General features: G+C 39.9%; 1 protein-coding gene across 4 annotated transcripts in view; it reads right to left on the bottom strand.

Annotated features, from left to right (window-relative positions):
* Positions 1 to 19,413, bottom strand: part of RASGRF2 (Ras protein specific guanine nucleotide releasing factor 2) — a 400,547-nt gene that overhangs the window by 100,037 nt on the left and 281,097 nt on the right. For all 4 annotated transcript variants that reach the window (XM_069751051.1, XM_069751070.1, XM_069751043.1 and 1 more), the window contains exons 10-12: positions 14,218 to 14,378; positions 10,792 to 10,858; positions 6,015 to 6,151 (exon numbers count right to left, since the gene is read on the bottom strand). In XM_069751051.1, the coding sequence (XP_069607152.1) occupies positions 6,015 to 6,151; positions 10,792 to 10,858; positions 14,218 to 14,378 (365 nt within the window). The remainder of the gene's footprint in view (positions 1 to 6,014; positions 6,152 to 10,791; positions 10,859 to 14,217; positions 14,379 to 19,413) is intronic.

The raw sequence follows: 19,413 nt of genomic DNA, 5'->3' as shown, positions 1-19,413 counted from the left end.
ACATGAAATCAACGTGCACACCAAGGTTTGCTTTGCCATGCTCTAATTTCTGCACATTCTCCTCTGTAATTTCTTCCCTTTTCCCGCTTTCTAAATGTGATCAGATGACTTTGAAATAATATCTGTAATTAGAGGCTTCATCATACCAGTTATTAATCAGTATGAACTAATAATTAATTTGTGAGTCAGAAATAGTGATATATACATATGGTAGCTGCATTATACCAATCATATTTCCTGAAGCAGTGTGTATTTGCTTTATGGCAGCTGCAATAAAAAGGAGTTAATGCAGGTGCAGACAGAAGAGGGCCCCTGTGCAATAGCAGTATTAGGCCCCTTTTGTATTCCCATAGCTCATCATAATGCACAATTCAACCTGCCTTGGAGATGGTAGTGGCTCCTTACTTCTTGGGCTCCTGGTGCAGCTGCATTGGTTGCACCAATGGTAAGTCCGCCCCTGAGCTAATGCTGAGAAAAGTGTCAAAAGCGTAAAGGGAATCTGTCAGCAAGATTTTGCCATGTAAGACAGCATGCTGCAGGGGTTCAAACACAGAGTTCAGCGATGACTCTCTTATCACGCTCCAAGGTTTTGTTTGCTTTCAATTATTGTTTACGCGCCAGTAGCTTATCATTGCTGTGACTAGCTAGTGCGTGAGCCCTCATCCCATATGCCCTTCCTGTGATAGGCAGCTTACTGTCTATAGACATTGTATATACAGAGCCTGGTGTGCGCGGGGTTAGCTTCCTCAGCTCTGCTTCACTGCTAAATCTAAAAGCTCTGATTGTGTGAGAACGGCTGCACCCAGTAAACTAAATGATACATTGTCTACATCAGGCTGCTCTCGGATGAGGAAGCAAAAGTCTGCTGACAGATTCTCTTTAAGGATGTCATGGGGACTAGTTCACAGACAATGGTGACAAAGGAGCTTAAAGTGTAACCATTGTATTAATTTGTATTTTATAAATCAATACTACATGTAAAAATTTGCAACTTTGTAAAATGGCGTTTTCCCCTCAAGCTTTAAACATGCCTGAATCACACCAATCCTCAAAAAGCCCTCTCTTGACCCATCCTCTGTATCTACCTATCGCCCTATATCACTTCTCCCCTATGCCTCAAAACTACTGGAACAACACGTCCATCTTGAACTATCCTCCCATCTATCTTCCTGCTCCCTCTTCGACCGCTTACAAACAGGATTCCGGTCACACCACTCCACTGAAACTGCCCTAACTAAGGTCACCAATGACCTAGTAACCGCCAAGAGCAAGCGACACTACTCTGTCCTCCTCCTCCTGGACCTGTCCTCTGCCTTTGACACAGTGGACCATTCCCTATTACTACAGACCCTTCTCATGCCTTGGCATCACAAACTTGGCCCTATCCTGGATCTCGTCATACCTAACTGACCGAACATTCAGTCTCCCATTCACGCACCACCTCCTCACCTCGCCCCCTATCTGTTGGAGTCCCGCAAGGTTCAATTCTAGGACCCCTGCTCTTCTCCATTTACACTTTTGGCCTGGGACAGCTCATAGAATCTCACGGTTTTCAGTATTATCTCTATGCTGATGACACAGAGCTACATCTATGGACCAGATATCACCACCCTACTAACCAGAATCCCTCAATGTCTATCTGCTATTTCATCCTTCTTCTCCGCTAGATTTCTAAAACTTAACATGGACAAAACAGAACTCATTGCCTCTCCCCTCTGTCAATCCCTTCACTGGCTCCCCATTACCCAGAGACTCCAGTACAAGACCCTAACCATGACATAGAAAGCCATCCACAACCTGTCGCCTCCATACATCTGTGACCTTGTCTCCCGGTACTTTCCTGCACGCAATCTCCAATCCTCACAAGATCTCCTTCTCTACGCCCCTATTATCTCCTCTTCCCACAATCGCATACAAGATTTCTCTCGCGCATCACCCCTACTCTGGAAGTCTCTACCACAACATATTAGACTTTCACCTACCATCGAAACCTTCAAAAAGAACCTGAAGACACACCTCTTCCGGCAAGCCTACAACCTGCAGTAACCACCGATCGACCAAACCGCTGCACGACCAGCTCTATCCTCACCTATTGTATTCTCACCCATCCCTTGTAGATTGTGAGCCCTCGCGGGCAGGGTCCTCATTCCTCCTGTACCAGATATGACTTGTATTGTTCAAGATTATTGTACTTGTTTTTATTATGTATACCCCTCCTTACATGTAAAGCGCCATGGAATAAATGGCACTATAATAATAAATAATAATATATCATATCAGAGAATCTGCTTCTTTCTCCTCCTGGACTGATCATTAATTTTCAAAATTCTCAATTCTGGTGTAACATCTGCATTCAAGGAAGACATACAACATTAATGAGATAGAAGATGGCAGCTGCAGAGAGTATTTTGACCATATTATTTTTATGCAGATTTTCCAACTCCAAGTTGTATACAAGTGAATGCTTATTTGATGACGCTGACCAGGTGATTTGTACTTGTGTAATGAAGGAGGGTGAGGCCTAAGGATGCAACGGCCTTTATACAGGTGTGCCTTTGAAAAAAAAAAAAAGAAAGAGTACCACTCTAGTGTTTTTTATTTAATTTTACCTCCTGCTAATTATCTAAGGTCCCTGCCCCTACTCATACTTACCCGCTGCCATCTTCACCTTCTATTGACGCTGCTTCCATTGGTCTCCAGCAGTTTGTGACCTGTGGGATGGCTCCAGTGTTTGCTGGAGCAAGCTGGAGGTCACTTTTTAATGAAAGTCTATGAAAACCTCACTCAGGCTCTTATAGAGTTGCAATGAGAGTTCGTGATCATTAGCTCTCCCTTCTGGCCAGAAGTTGCAGTCACAAGATGGCACTGGAGCGGCGCCGAAAAGCGATGAAGACGCCTGTGGGTAAGTATCAGACTATGGGCAGAGAGCTTAGATTACCAGGAGTGATGTTCTAATGGACTCTGAAAAGTCAATAATTCTGCAATCCTTGATAAAGGGAGAATATTCATACAAAATGATGATATGATCAAAATTCTCTCTTACAGTGTAGTCGGATTATACAAAATGTAAAAAAATAGCACTATCAAAATATAAAAGAAAAGTAGGTAAAATAAAACGGATTTAAATTATACAGAATTGTTTAATACACTCTCTTTAACTCGACAACGAATTTCTCTCTCCTTCTCCATTGACATATATACTTAGCTTACAGGAGCGGATTAATTTTACTCTCTATATACTTTTCCACGCAGTGTGCAAAGTGATTACGCCCTACTTCCTTACTTACCTGCAGACAGCAGTGTAAAGAACATGTAATCTCTAAATCTCTCTGCTGTTCCGGCTCCTGTATTTGTTAAAGCTAAATGAATATGCATGAACATGATGGGGATGATAAACTCGAAATAATCTCCAAGCTCTAATATACATGAATGTGAAAGCACACAATAGATAATTATTTATGCAATATCCTCTCCAAAAGACTTTGATCTATCCTTTATTGCTGAGTTCATATTACTTTGCCTTACATAAAGGGTTATTCCCCTCCCCAAGATCCTTTTCCAATATGTAGTAGGTGTAATAATAAATAATATTAGCAAATACCTAAAACTAGAAATGTAGTATAGTTCTCCTGATTCGCTATGTCACTTACCTCTTGTGAAGGGCATTGAGGTAGCTTAGGTATTCATGGTTACGACCACTGGCAACTAACTGTCACTATATGAGTGGTTATAACCATTTATATCTAAGCTACTACAATGCCCTTCACACGACATAGCAAATCAGGAGAACTATACTAGATTTCTCATGGGAGCAAGTTGCTAATGTTATTGTCATTATTATTATTACACATATTTGGATAGGATCTTGGAGATGGGAATACCCCTTTAATTGAATAGTTAACAGAAAAGCTTTTGTTCACATACCAAGGATGCAGGACTAAAACTTGTTCTGGCCCTTTTCTGATCCTGTTAGACCTAGCTTATGGTTATACATAATGATGAGTACTTGTCAGTAGAATGGGCGAACCCAAACAGTAGAGTTCAGGATCCGTTTCCGAACACCTACTGTTCATGCACGGACTCTGAACATGGACTTCTCCATTAAGTCCATGTTACTGTTTGGGTGTTTTCACCAGTGGCTATGATTGGCAGTAAGATCATTACCGTTTGTCAGAGAGTTGTGGTTCATTTGACAGCTAGCAGCTGTGACCGGCGGTAAAAAGTTTACCTCCGATCACAGAAGCTTCGTCTGAGGTGCGTACTACTCCCATCAGCCTACACCTGCTAATAACAGTAAGAGCAGGTGCTGCTAATGGGAGTATTCATCAGCCAATGCCTGCCCTATAAATATTTTTTTTTTTTTAAATGACATAGGGCCTGTTTTATTTTTGATGACCATCATGGCAAAACTGACAGCTGGGGGCTGGTATTCTCAGGCTGGTAATGGGCAATTGATCTTGACCCCCCACCCTGCCTAAATATAGCAGCCTGAAGCCACCTCAGAAAAGGCACATCATTTTAAATACCTTTTGTCCTTATTTGTTTTGTATTTACTTTGAATATGATGTTATAATATTATTTAATAAAAGATTTTTGTGATTTTTTTTTAAAACGTGTTTCATTGTACTCCCTGTGCTCTTTGTTTGCATCCATGATTGTATGCACATGTAACTCTTTCAAAAACAATCAATACCTTCACATGTCCAGTCAAGTCCTCTACTAGGGTAAACCTGAAACTTCTGTCACTCCAGCTCTATTCCCTGCCCAGCTCTGCCTCCTTCTGCTTGACTAACAGCTTCTTTGCCAGCTCTGCCTCCTTCTGCTTGACTAACAGCTTCTTTGCCTGGAGTCACACAATATAGAGGCTGCCAGTCAAGTAGGGGAAAGTTGGGATCTCTGGGGGGCTGTCTCATGGTATCCCCCACGGTCAGCTGACTAAGGTGGCTGTAGTGCACCGGTACTGACCTATCACTGTACCATTGTGCAGTGGCCATGACTGGAAGTTCATCTTTCTCTTATTCAAGTAAAAGTTCATCAATATTAAAGGGGCTTTCAACATTCAGCATTCTACAGAAATTGACAAGCAGCCGGTACTCCCACTCCCAAGGTTCAGTGCTGCGTCTTTGAAGATTCTTCAAGATTACTTACTTTATGAACGTTAACAGCGCTGCAGCCAATCGCTGGGCTCCGCAGCTCATGCAGTTTACATTGGCAGAGACACGTTGGGACACTATTGACTTATAATAGGCTCAATTAGAGATGCATAAAGAACGTTAGAATATTAACAAATGTTTATGTGTGTGAGTATTACCGTAATGAAGAAAAGTTAGTCTGATTTATTGGCTGAAACTAGATTTTAAAGTGCCAAAGTAAAACAGGTTTTTCCACAATATATTTCTACCTTTGACAGAAATATTCTAAAATACAATTTTCAAAGAAGCAAATTCTCTTTCATGCTTCAGCGGCTTTGTTGATATGCGAGTAGAATTAGGAAGTTACTTTGGAAATACTGCATGGCATGTTATGTTATACTAGGTGGGAAAAGATAAAGAAACAGCCATTGTTAAAATTACCAATTGGCCTTTAACCAATGGCATTTCAAACGTTCACAGCCATCCATACATAAAAAAGTCAGGCAAAAGTAAGGTTAAATTAACCCTACCATGCTGACCATTAAGCAGCCCACTGTACCATAATCTTCAAGCTACGACGGTCTACAGTGTAAAAGAAATCTAACATGAAAAATTAACAATATTGGAGATTTTTTGTTGGGCCCTAGTAGTTTGCATGGAAAAAAACAACCAAATAATGCCCATGAATAGGGAAAAAAAAGTTGGAACTGGAAATTTTTGTTGGTAATCATCTTTGTCTTTGGTTAATAATGTTGGATTTATGTGGCAAGGTGTTGCCAATAACAAGCAGACTTCTGCCAACCCTAAATGTAACTAATTAAATTATTGTATTACAACGTATCTAAGTAAATTATTGACAGCTAAGTATATTGAAATAAATACCTGACTGATATCACTGGTCCAGGCTGCTTTTTCTTGACGCGATGGTGCCAACAGAACCACAGTGAAACGTGTAGCATCTACTGATTCCACCACAATCTTAAAGTCCAGGTGGCCAAACACATATCCGGACCCCTTTGCTTGAGAGAGTAAAGTTATAATTACAACAAAAGCAGAAACATAAAACACACAGAAGATCATAAATAAGAAAGTCTTCATTTTTACATCACGATGACAAACATTTATGTAGAAATCCCACAATTACGGTATTTAAAATGGAACTGCACTTCCAATACACTTTGAAAAGATCAATGGTACAGACAAACAAACTTGTAATAAATCTCATCAGATTAATCCATTTTTATTCCCAATTATCAGACACTTCTTCCCTAACTCCTGAACTCACCACCAACTTAAAAAACAAACAAACAAAAAATCAGATTAAATGAGTCTAGTTTAGACAAGGAGGACTGCCAGCTCACTATGCAGTCATGTGGACCATATTTTATTGTATGGCTAGGGGAAGGAGCGGAGGAGCGAGGAGCAGGGAGAGGAAACAGGCAGAGAGAGAATTAGAAAAGTCAAGGTGAGCTTTCTAACAAGTCTTCTTTCACATCCAGATAGCTCAGCTTTGTTGTACAATATCCTACATGTTGGTAGTCTCTGTGTTCTAAAAAAGGAATAAAGACCAGGAATCCCTCTCTGTGCGCTCTAGTATGTTTGGGAGAGATCTCTGCAGCTGGTCTACTGCCACTAATTCCCAATAGATTGCAAACGAGAGAGATAGCCTGTAGAGAGAAAAAACTGTAAAAATGTAGGAAAGAGGTAATAGAACGGACAGTACCCGTGTTATTCCTCAGGTACACACACGACAGCTTATTCTGAAAAGCATAGTTATCCTTAAGAGAAAAAAAAATGATGTTAAACATATGGTACAAATATATATATATATATATATATATATATATATATATATATATATATATATATATATATTAAAATCTCTTGGGCCAGGAAATTTGCCATAAAAGGGTACTATTGTCAATATATGGGCATTTACATAATGCAGTAGCAGCGTAACATACATGTCCTGGGGTCAATACAATGATAGGATAGTACTCATAATTCAATAAAAGTGCTAGGCTATTATCATCTCTGCATAAAGGGATCAAATTATGCAAATTTGCATAAAACTGGATAATCAGTACAAATTATATGTCTAAATTTGGGATCTTGTGGCAGAGTCTGAGGCTCAATGGTCAGCACAATAAGCTACAATGGAATATGTCTTACTACTACCAAAAAATGTAAAGGATGTCAGCCATATGTTCACATGAACAAAATATGGAGTTAGCATCTGGTTGTGTGGACAGTACACATGGCTTCATGGTATAACAACTAAAATACAGTGTTTTTTTGTAGCAATGATTTTCCTTTGAAGGCGCCTTAAAGGACCAAAGAAAGAACATGTTGAAAGAATGTATTAGTCTCTCCAAGAGAAATGTAAGCCTGATTATATTCAGCATAGATCAGGGAGGCACTTCAGTGCACTACAACATATATAGTGCTTTAAAAAGTGATATATTTTTATCAGTGACAGAAAAAAAGGATTTAAAAAGTAATAATAATGGAAGTTTTCAATTGGACATCAGGAGACACTGATGGCCTGGTTATTTTATCTAAGCCCTGGCACAAGATTTTCTACAGCTGAGTCTTCTGCCTAGACATCCACGCAGCTAAAGGCAGAACAAACAATCATGGAAAAAAACAAGTTGAGAACATAAAAAGCTTATGTAGATTAAACCTTATGTAAAACAATCGTCGCCCTATACTTTGTGATCTCACACCATGTAGAAAACCATGATGGCACATGCACAAATGTTGTCACAGCACTGGAATAATGTAGTGACATGATAGAATAGCAAAAAGTAATGCCACAGAAACGGGAAAATGTAGAAAACATAGGAAACCAAAGAAACACTTGGAATATATGCACACATTGTATTTTTCAGGTGGATTCCTCCATGGAAACCATGTGAAAAATCATAAAATATCTCAAAAGAATGAACATAAGCAACTATATGTAAAATGACTTGTGAAAAAGTTCTGGCTTTTGGGCGTCTTTACGACTTCAGGTTTCCAAAAACGGCAAGCAGTCAAAAGCGACCTGACCATTGTTCTGGCTTTTTTTCAACCGGAAGACGCTCAGCACTTTACTATCCAAGTCACAGGGAAAAATTCAAAAGACACCTGCACGTCATTTGAAGCATTTTGACATCATTTCACTACAAAAAAAAAAAAACAAAACTGCTAAAAACTACCTGAAAATGATAGTAAAAATGACGTCACAAATACCATGGGAAAACCGTCCAAAAAATCCACTGTCAGCTGCAACCGTAGGAAATATGCTCAGGAAAGAACTGAAAAAAAGACACAAAAGATGCTTGAGGAATATAGAAAAGTTTCCCGAAAAGTCTTCTGCTTGAAAAATGCGGCAGGCTCGCTAGAGTTTAAAAAAACGTGTGCACACACTCAGAATGTGACTGCATTCACTCTTCAATAACCACTTTCATTGGACCAGAAGTCTGTGGGAAAAAGGCCAATTGCAGCTCTATGCCTGGTACCCTGGTAGTTACCATCGAAAGAAGCCCATTTTCTTTACACTTTTTGGCAAGTGAAAAAACAATACTAGGACAGTTTGACTACCAGCTATAAATATAGAATGTGCCCCCTGGGGTACATGAACTACAAGTTGAAAAACGAGGGCCTAGACAATCAGATAGCCCACTCACCCAATGATTCTCACATCCTAATTATTATATTAAACCCGCAAAGTTTAATGTAAGTTTCAAAAATTATCATGAAAGGAAAACTACAGACATTTTTCAGTGTCCCAGCTACGGCGCGAAGCGAGGAAGGAGGGGACAGACAGAAAATAATCATCTCCTGCAATGCAGCTAATGAAGTGGCATTGACAGATTCCGGATCACTCGGGGGCTGTCATAGTCTCCCTGACATAATTTATATTGTTATGAGGCAAAACAACATGTGGAGACCAGACAAGGAACAGACACGCTCCACCACAAATGTCATTTGATCTTTTCCGACACAGAACAAAAAATGTAAGACATTAAAACAAGCTCCAATTCCGATCACTATCTCCTAGATATCATATCGTTCACCACAAGATGCTATTAAGCTCCTGGTCACCGATACAATATTTTAACACCTCTATCCCCCTCTACTATTATACCAGGAAAAATTCTTCAATGTTTTAAATCAACATTTTAAAATCCAGTATCCTAGTCCATACAAAAAGTGTTACAGGGATATGCAACGTATAAGCAACACATCCCCTTACAGGAAATCTGTCAGAAACGTTTACCATCCCAAACCAATATTCTGATTGTGTGGCCTTGTAAAAGATAAGGCAATCAATCCCTTTATGATCCCAAAGCGCTGCAATAGCTGTGAGAAATCACATTCTGGAAGTGCATTGGGGCGTGACAACGCAGCTCTAACTTTTCAGCCTATTTCCTACCTAGCAGCACCCTTCCTTGACCTAACAGACGGGTTGTTTGCTCTGGTACATGGTTACTGACCTGTGAATCAGCTGCGGGAAGGTTCGGCTAGTGTGGAAAAACGTGGAGGCCAAGGAGCTGTAAGTGCATCTTCACACCCCAATGCACTTACAGACACAACTTCAAAACACAAGCTCTCTCTGCTGGAGCATCACTTTAGGGCCATAAGGGGATCGAATGGCTTATCTTTTAAAGTGCTGCAAAGTCATATAACAGATTTTTTTGGGGGTAAAAGTTTTTGGCAGGATCGCTTTAATTGTGGGGCATCTCCATAGTAATGTTCCCCAAGACTTTGCAGGTAATTGCACTAGCTTCATGCTGTACTTTGAAGTCTACCTGCATCCTTTCAAGTAATTTTTCTGAATAAGCCGATCGGTGTCCATGATCAACAAAAGTATTTCTGGACATTATATGAATTGTATCCTACATTTTGCATTTTACATGCTGCTACTGTAGCTCTCATACACAATACAGAGAGATGGATTCCTGTTCGTGGTTCTCTATAGCACACAAACAGAAGAAGCAGCATGAAAAATGTTACACAGGAGTACTGAGCTTTGTAGCTGTGAATCCAGCACTGAAGTGAAAACCGTTACCTGAAGGATGCAACTCAATCTCTCTTTCTGTCCAAATCTACCTGGTCTCTCACTCTTCTCGCCTCCTCTCCAAAGACTTAAGTATGCCCTGACACCTCATTATGCTGGCAGCCCATCTTGTCTTTAACCAGACAGGTTGGAGCTGTACTTCAGAGTCGGGTGCAGTCAGATGGCTGTATAAATTGGACTGCAATAGATCGGCTGATGGCTCTCATGACCCGAGTGTGACCACTACAGATACGGTATTTCTATGCAGCTGTCAAACTCGGGTTGGGAAAGCTGCGGGCGGTCCGAACATTGCGGTCTGATTCATACGGCCGTCTGACTGTGCTCTTTATGGTGAGTTCAGGGGGCAGGTGGTGGGGGGAAATAGCTCATAAGTGGAGAAAAAAAAGTAGATTTTCTTGATCAGACATATTACAAAGTTTCTCATAATAACTTGCACTAATTATTTAGGAAACATTTATTAAAATGACAGTGATCATTTAAATGTATAGCGCACTTGTGTAATCACAGTATGGGGGGCACCTTTAATAATGGCTACATCGCTTAATAACAGTGAGAAACACTAGTCTAGTAAATTAATTGGGTGATATTACTTACAGTCATCATCATTAATGTCTGGTTCTTCAATCAGGGTGCATTCGATCAGAGAAAGGACCCCACCTGTCTGTAAAAAGGAAACTCCATGATAGTAATGCAACCTAAATGCTTTTATCAGCTACATGTTAACATGACATGCCGATTCAGAGATGGCCCAAATGGACTTTCATCACTGGAGACAACAGCTACAAGACTTGCTGTTACTTTACTGTTACCTTACACAATATCATTACTATAGCCAATACTATATATATGTATATATATATATATATATATATATATATATATATATATATATATATATATCTGTTTTGGTGCACAGGAATACGATCAGGATAGCTTAGGAGGCATGAAAATGTGCTCTAAAAATGATGCCAGCTTAAAGCTGGCTAAGAACTTTAAAACACCGCATGTTCCTCATTAAATGGGTATTCTCAAGTTTGGAAGTTACCCCATATCCATGGGATAGGAGATAACATCCCAATCACTGGATGTCTGACTGCTGGGACCCACACTGATCCCAAGACAGGGTTGTGTGAATGGAGTGACGCCGACCATGTGCAGTGCCGTTCACTTATTCCTATAGGTCTGCCAAAGACCAGCCAAGTGCAGTGCTTGGCTCTCCCTAATGGTTCTACGAAGAATTCATGGAGTAGTAGTGCCAATGAGCAACCATCGCTCCATTCATATGGGTCTCGGTTCTCGGGCATGGTGGGGGTCCCAGCGGTCAAAACCAAGAAGTTCAAGAAGTTATCCACTATTGTATGGATAGGGTATAATTGCCAAACTTAGGGATACCTTTTAACATGGAGAAAGTCAGCCAAATATCCATGTTTTTTAAGGATGCGGTACATTATGGTATGTCTGGTATGTCTATGCCTGATAAAGAGACCCGAGTAGTCTCGAAAGCTTGCAATTTGTTACCATCTTTTCAGTTAGCCATTAAAAGGTATCAACCACTGAGGACTCTCAATTCTAAATATTTTTGTTATTTAAGGAGGAAGATTGGATTAGTCAATGCCTTTTTTACTGCAAAGAGGAAAGGCAGAGTTCTGGTGATAAGAAATGTAAAGACTGACAGTCCGCTCTCCTGATCTATATGTCTCACCCTTGTAACACCCCCTTTCAGTTAAAAAACTCTCTGGAGGCAGAGTCTTGGGGAAATCTATGTCTGGCTCATAGTCATATGCAGCTCATTCCCATAAAATCAACCTGTGGATTTCTCTAGAAGAAGACATCAGATCGCAGATATCAAAATATCACTTTGTTCAGCTTCTTACGCCCTACATGCCCATATAGGAGGATTGATCCTACTGAAAAATTACCTTTAAAAATATAATTTCCCCTGCCAAATGAGTATGTTGCTGGATCATCGGGTGGTCGGCAGCCTGTTTACACTGCACATGTATTGGGAAATTAGTGTTCTACAGAACACTTGGTCACGACAATCGGCCACTGTTTATCCAGCTTATCTGTCTTTGGACATTTAAAAAGAGACAATATACACATTCTTACATTTATGACATTACTATACAAAGCCATTAAAGTGAAGAGCAGACCGCTTCATCCACACGTTTTAATGTCCTCCATCTTATTCCTCCTTTGCAGGGTCATGTCACTTGGCTGAGGGCACATTTTACAGAGCTGTCAGATAATACTTCATGTTAAGCATTGTCATCTGCTTACTCCAAATGAAACACATGTGATTTCTCTATATATGCTACAGCTAGTAGCTAAATGCACTGAGCATTAACCTTTTACTGCCCTAGGATCTCCTGTCCTCTGTAACTGCATTACGATGACGTCTTATAAACTTTGTTTACACTGTCAATGTCATTCTGAAGAGAAGTGTTCTGGAAATAAATGCAAAATGTTTTTACATTTTCTGGTAAAAAGAATAAAAATTCGCAACACAGATTTACATTGGCCCATGAATATATTTGTATAGTTAAGTGACCTCCTCCTGATGAAGACTGGCGAAACGCGTGTTGAGGCAGCAGGTGGGGGTTTACAACTCTTACTTAAGGTACCGTCACACAACGATTTCTTTAACGATATCGTTGCTTTTTGTGACGTAGCAACGATATCGTTAACGAAATCGTTATGTGTAACAGCGACCAACGATCAGGCCCCTGCTGGGAAATTGTTGGTCGCTGCGAATGATCAGGACCTTTTTTTTGGTCGCTGATCATCCGCTGTCATCGCTGAATCGGCGTGTGACGCCGATCCAGCGATGTGTTCACTGGTAATCAGGGTACATATCGGGTTACTAAGCGCAGGGCCGCGCTTAGTAACCCGATGTTTACCCTGGTTACCATTGTAAATGTAAAAAAAAAAAAAAACACTACATACTTACATTCCGGTGTCTGTCACGTCCCTCGCTGTCAGCTTCCCGCACTAACTGTGAGCGCCGGCCATAAAGCACAGCAGTGACGTCAAGATTCTAGAAGTCAAGATTCACCGCACACTCTTAAGTTCAAGTGATGCAAAATATTTTTATTCAGGTCCGTGAATAATGGGGAAATGATGGGAGCGGGGAAGTAACAGTGCAAAGTGACTATGATATATAACAGACGTTTCGACCCATCCCGACCCTTACTAATTATGTCACTTGTTATGGTAGAGTAGCATTAGATCACTACTCATAGTAGAGGAGGAGAGTCTCCCTGTTAGGTTCACATAGAAAAAATGCTGTAAAGTCATTAGTGCAGGAATTAAGGTGAAATGTGCTGCTTATATAGATGTGATCAGCTGTCATGTGCCGGAAAAAATGCGGGCTCAGTGTCGGAGCCCACGTCAAAGGGAGTAGACGACCTATGACGTATATGTTATAGGTCGTGAAGGGGTTAAAGAGTGTAATATCTAAACCCTTACTCCATGTAGCATGTGAACACCCACAAGTTAATGCTCAGAGTCTCCACTTTAAGTCCATATTGAATTACATGACTATCTGGAAAATGTTTTAATAAGCAGATAAAATACCAAAACTTGTATCACTGTCAAAATGTTTCTGTACCTAACTGTATATGTGAATGTAAATTAATACAGGATTCAGCCCAGTGCAAGTACTACATGTGCCTTTATTCACACTGCAGTGGTCAGCTGCTTTAATTGAAGAGTCTATTGGTAATTTTGGCAAAAAAATGTTACATTAAGTTTGCATTTATGAACTATAAATTATATGAAAAATACAACAAGATATTTTAACATTCCTGATATCTATTAAATACTTTATGGCATGATTAAAAAAAAAAAAACACAAGGAGGATTGCCAACATGACCACAAAACTAGTCTTGAAACAACGGGCAGGTTGTATTTGCTTAATTAGCTACAACCTTGGAACCAGAAAAACAGATAAAATGGCAGAGACCCAGTAATGAACATATATACTGTGCGCACTAGAAATTTTCCCATGACTCTCTTACCTTGAGTAAATGCAATTTGCCCCCGGAGCTTCTCGTACATATTAAGAAATGTTTTGTGAATAGAAAGCATTGCCTTTCCCCTTCTCTTTTTAAAGACAGAGGCCCCAGGCGAACTTTGCTTAGCTTCCCTCTCTCTACAGACGGGACCTGGATGAGAGTACCTGGAATGGAAATATCTATTATGAGCTCTTCTCATCTTACATTTACTAACCATGACACTTCTGCTGGTCGGGGAATTAGACGTGCTGTTAGCTCGATCTGCAGTAACTATATTATAGGACACAAAAAGCTGAGCAGATTGATCTACAGTTTTCTAGGAAAAGATTCAGTATAATTTCATAGAAATCTTGCTCGTTCTAGGCTTAGCAGCTAGGCGGGTCATCCAAATCGACGACCAACGCATCTCTCTATGCAAATAGCCTCTTCAGAGATTAAGATGACATGAACTCATGTAGCACCTATTAGATATAGAAGTCCTAAAAGTTAATATTGACTATTTAACGAGCCTTGCCACATGACTTGGGATAAAAAGCCAAACAGAAACTCCATTTGTGGACACGTTTTGGAGTGTTTTCCCCAAATCATTGCATCAGTGCTCACCCAACCAAACTGGTCATCCTGCTTTTTACTGATGAGGGACAAATCCCCCAAAACACATGTCTGCAAATGGAGTGTCTGCTTTGGCTTCTTATCCTAAGTCACGTGGAAATGGTCGATATTGATTTTAGGGGGTGCTACTTCCAATAAAACACACAAATTCCTGTTCTCTTCCTCTCTAAAATTACTATTGGTATACTTAAATTCACAGAGATGTATTGCATGGCCTATAAGGTCTCATGCACACGTGGTTTTCACGGATAGCACTCATACCTATGATATTCTATGGGACTGCATATGTCTGATTTTGACCTGACTGTCAGATCAAAATACAAGTCTATGGGTCCATGAAAAAGATCGGACTGAACTGACAGAATGGAGAAGGTGCAAAACTTTTTTTTTTTTCCTCTGTCCACAACCGAGAAATATTGATGACACTGATCAAACTAATCACAATAATTGGACCACTTTTCACGGATGTGGCGAAAAGGCCATATGACCCTACCCCAAGTCTCCTTACGGTGAGCTACACTTTCCACATGGTGGAACTTTACCCTTTAAATCTGTAAATGCACACTCATTTATGGAAGAGTATGAGTACTTTATTAGGACCACCCACCTGACTAATAAGCTAAGAATGAGCAGGGATTTCAAAGGAAACAATACAACTGATATTGGATCTTTTCCCACAAACCTAAATATCAATCTGTTCACCTTCTCCCGCTCTATACCAAGCTACGCACAGATTGTATAATATTAAAAAAAACAATGAAGAATTGTTTTAAACATTTCACAGCATTACATTATAGAGATTCTATAATCTATAGAAAATTTCAAAAATATATTTCAGCAGATTTTTAGAGACAGAAAATTTAGTCTAGTCCTAGGATGACATTGTCAAACTAAGGTATTTCCTCAATAACATGAATGAACTGTCTGTTCAGTGTCATGCAACAGTGACCTGAGTGTTAACACTAGGACTTACTGGACTCGTGAACCCTGACTAGAACTATTGCAAGTAAATAGTCAAAATGACTATACCAGTAGTCCTAGTGTTAAATAGTCATTGGCACATTTAGGCTACCGTAATAAAATTGTTAATAGGGAATCTAGATCATAAATATATCATTGGAGCATATAAACCTATCTCCAAACATATCACATCAAGCCACATCTGGACTATGCTTACTCAGCTATTGCTTAGACACATGTGGTACTCCAGAGATGCCCAGAGCTCATAATCTCTACCACTGTTTCTACAATATACATGCACAGCTCTGGCAAAAATTAAGAGACTACTGCATAGTTTTATAAAAATCAGCTTCTCTATATGTCTGACAGCTTTTCCATTCCAGTGCCAGTTGAATTCCAACCAGAGTACACCACATTCTACTAAAGGGGCTTCTGATTAGGTGATCACCGGAACCAAATCTTATTTACGAAGGAAAGTATAAAAAACACTGCTGTGGTGTTCACAATCCTCTTGCAATAGGACAAGCTGGATGGCAAAACAAGTGCTAGTAATATCCCAAAAGTAATAGGAATGAAAAAATAATTTTTAACCATGCCAAAGGAGTTGAAAAGAAAAGTCTTGAGTGAGGAAAAGAAGGGCTTAATTCTGGCTTTACTAGCAGAGGGACACAGTGAGGGTCATGTTGCTTCCATCCCTAAAATTTCTAAAAAGGCAGTCCATTACAACAAGGTCAAGCAGCAGACATTGGGGACAACAAAGCTACAGACTAGCAGAGGGCAAAAATGACTCTCCACTGACTGGGATGACCGTCATCTTATTCGACTGTCACTCAGCAACCGCAGGATGACATCAAGTGATCTACAAAAGGAATGGCAAATGGCACCTGGGGTGAAGTGCACGGCAAGAACAGTTCGTAACAGGCTCCTAGAGGCAGGACTCAAGTCATTTAAAGCTAGAAAAAAGCCTTTCATCAATGAGAAGCAAAGGAGAGCCAGTCTCAAGTTTGCCACAGACCATAAGGATTGGACCATAGGAGGACTGGAGTAAGGTAATCTTCTCTGATGAGTCAAATTTTCAGCTTTGCCCAACACCTGGTCATCTAATGGTTAGATGGAGACCTGGAGAGGCATACAAGCCACAGTGTTTTGCACCCACTGTGAAATTTGGTGGAGGATCGGTGTGATCTGGGGATGCTTCAGCAAGGCTGGAATTGGGCAGGTTAATCTTTGCGAAGGACGTATGAATCAAGCCGCATACAAAGTTATCCTGGAAAAACAGTTGATTCCATCTGCTCAGGAAATGTTCCCCAACTCTGAGGACCGGTTTTTCCAGCAGGACAATGTGCCACGCCACACAGCTAGGTCAATCAAGGAGTGGATGAAGGACCACCACATCAATTCCCTGTCATGGCCAGCCTAATCTCCAGACCTGAACCCCATTGAAAACCTCTGGAATGAAATCAAGAGGAAGATGGAAAGTCACAAGCCATCAAACAAAGAAGAACTGCTTAAATTTTTGTACCAGGAGTGGCATAAGGTCACCCAAAAGCAGTGTGAAAGCATGCCAAGACGCCTGAAAGCTGTGACTAAAAATCATGATTAATCCACAAAATATTGATTTCTGAACTCTTCCTGAGTTAGTATTGTTGTTTCTAAATGATTATGAACTTGTTTTTTTTTGCATTATTTGAGGTCTGCAAGCAATGCATTTTTTGGTTATTTTGACTATTTCTCATTTCAAAAAATAAATACAAAATTTATTGCTTGGAACTTCGGAGACATGTTGTCAGTAGTTTATAGAATAAAAGAGCAATTTACATTTTACTAAAAAATATACCTATAACGAGAAAAATCAGATAAACTGAAAATTTTGCAGTGGTCACTTAATATTTGTCAGAGCTGTATGTTATACATAAATATACACATACACAAATATATATGGTATATTAAATGACAATTTTGTCTAATGCTAGCACTCATACAGCTTCTGTATCTTTAGCACTATATATGGTTAGAAATGGCATTAGAAGAATGGGGTGTCACTATATCTGGAGGTACAAAAAACCCTGAACGACAGCAGAATAGTACAAGGCAAGATCCCCACTGCCAATAACCAAATCTGGAATTTAATACTTATGTAGTTGCCAAGTTGGATAACAATCCCTGAAGCATGTACATCATAAAATAATCTCACATGCCAAGTTTTTTTTTTTTTTTTCTTTTTTAAAGGCCTGGGATGTGTCAAAAATGATTATTTTGACTACTGGGGTGCAGACCCAAAATTACCAAAATATAAGTGAAGCTCACATGAATGTGACTGTAGAGACCTTCAGTGGCATGTAAAGGTCTGGGTACCCCTGGTCACAATTACTGTTATTATGAACAGTTAAGCATGTTTTAGATTAAATGATCTCTAAAAGGCCTAAAGTTAAAGATGATACATTTGCTTTGTATTTTAGGCAAAAAAAAATATGTTGCCATCTTTTACATTTTAAAAATTACAAAAAGGAAAATGGGCCGATGAAAAGTTTGGGCACCCTTGGAGGTTTGTATGCTCAGATAACTTTGCCCAAGGCTTCAGACCTTATTTGGCCTGTTAGGGTTATGGATTGTTCACTATCCTCATTAGGAAAGGCCAGGTAATACAAATTTCCCAGCTTTATAAAAAGCTAGCATCAGCTAACCTTGTGCCAAAAAACAGAAGCCATGGGTTCTTCTAAGCAGCTGTCTGGCACTCTTAAAATGAAAATGGCGGAGACCCACAAAGCAGGAAAAGGCTAGAAGAAGATAGCAAAGTGTTTTCAAGTTGTCCGTTCCTCAGTTTGAAATGTACGGTAATTAAGAAATGGCAGTTAACAGGAACAGTAGAGGTCAAGACGAGTTCTGGAAGACCAAGCAAAATTTCACTGAGAACTGCTCGTAGGATTGATAGAGAGGTAAACTAGAACCCCCGATTGACTGAAAAAGACCTTCAGAAAAATTTGGCAGACGTTAAAGTTGTGCTATATTGTTCTACTGTTCAGACACCTGCACAAATATAACTGGAATGGTCAGCAGAAGAAAACTTCTCCGGCATCCTCACTTTAAAATTTAGAATCAGATGTATGCAAAAGAACATAAAAACAAAACTGATGCATCTTGGAAACAAGTCCTGTGGACAGATGAGGATAAAATAATAATAATAATCTTTATTTTTATATAGCGCAAACATATTTCGCAGCGCTTTACAGTTTTTTTGCACACATTATCATCGCTGTCCCCGATGGGGCTCACAATCTAAATTCCCTATCAGTATGTCTTTGCAATGTGGGTGGAAGCCAGAGTGCCCGGAGGAAACACATGAGAACATGGGGAGAACATACAAACTGCTTGCAGATGTTGTCCTTGGTGGGATTTGAACCCAGGACCCCAGAGCTGCAAGGCTGCAGTGTTAACCACTGAGCCACCGTGCTGCCCCTAAAATAGAGCTCTTTGGCCACAATGACCAGAGGCATGTATGGAGAAAAAGGGCACAGAATTTCAAGAAAAGAACATCTTGTCAACCATTAAGCATGCGGGTGGAAAAATCATGCTTTGGGGTTGTGTTGCAGCCAATGACACTAGGAACATTTCACTGCTAGAGGGAAG

This window comes from Ranitomeya imitator, chromosome 1 (assembly GCF_032444005.1).
Source record: "Ranitomeya imitator isolate aRanImi1 chromosome 1, aRanImi1.pri, whole genome shotgun sequence".
In the NCBI taxonomy this organism is placed as follows: domain Eukaryota; kingdom Metazoa; phylum Chordata; class Amphibia; order Anura; family Dendrobatidae; genus Ranitomeya; species Ranitomeya imitator.
This window is presented reverse-complemented; position numbering and strand designations above follow the sequence as displayed.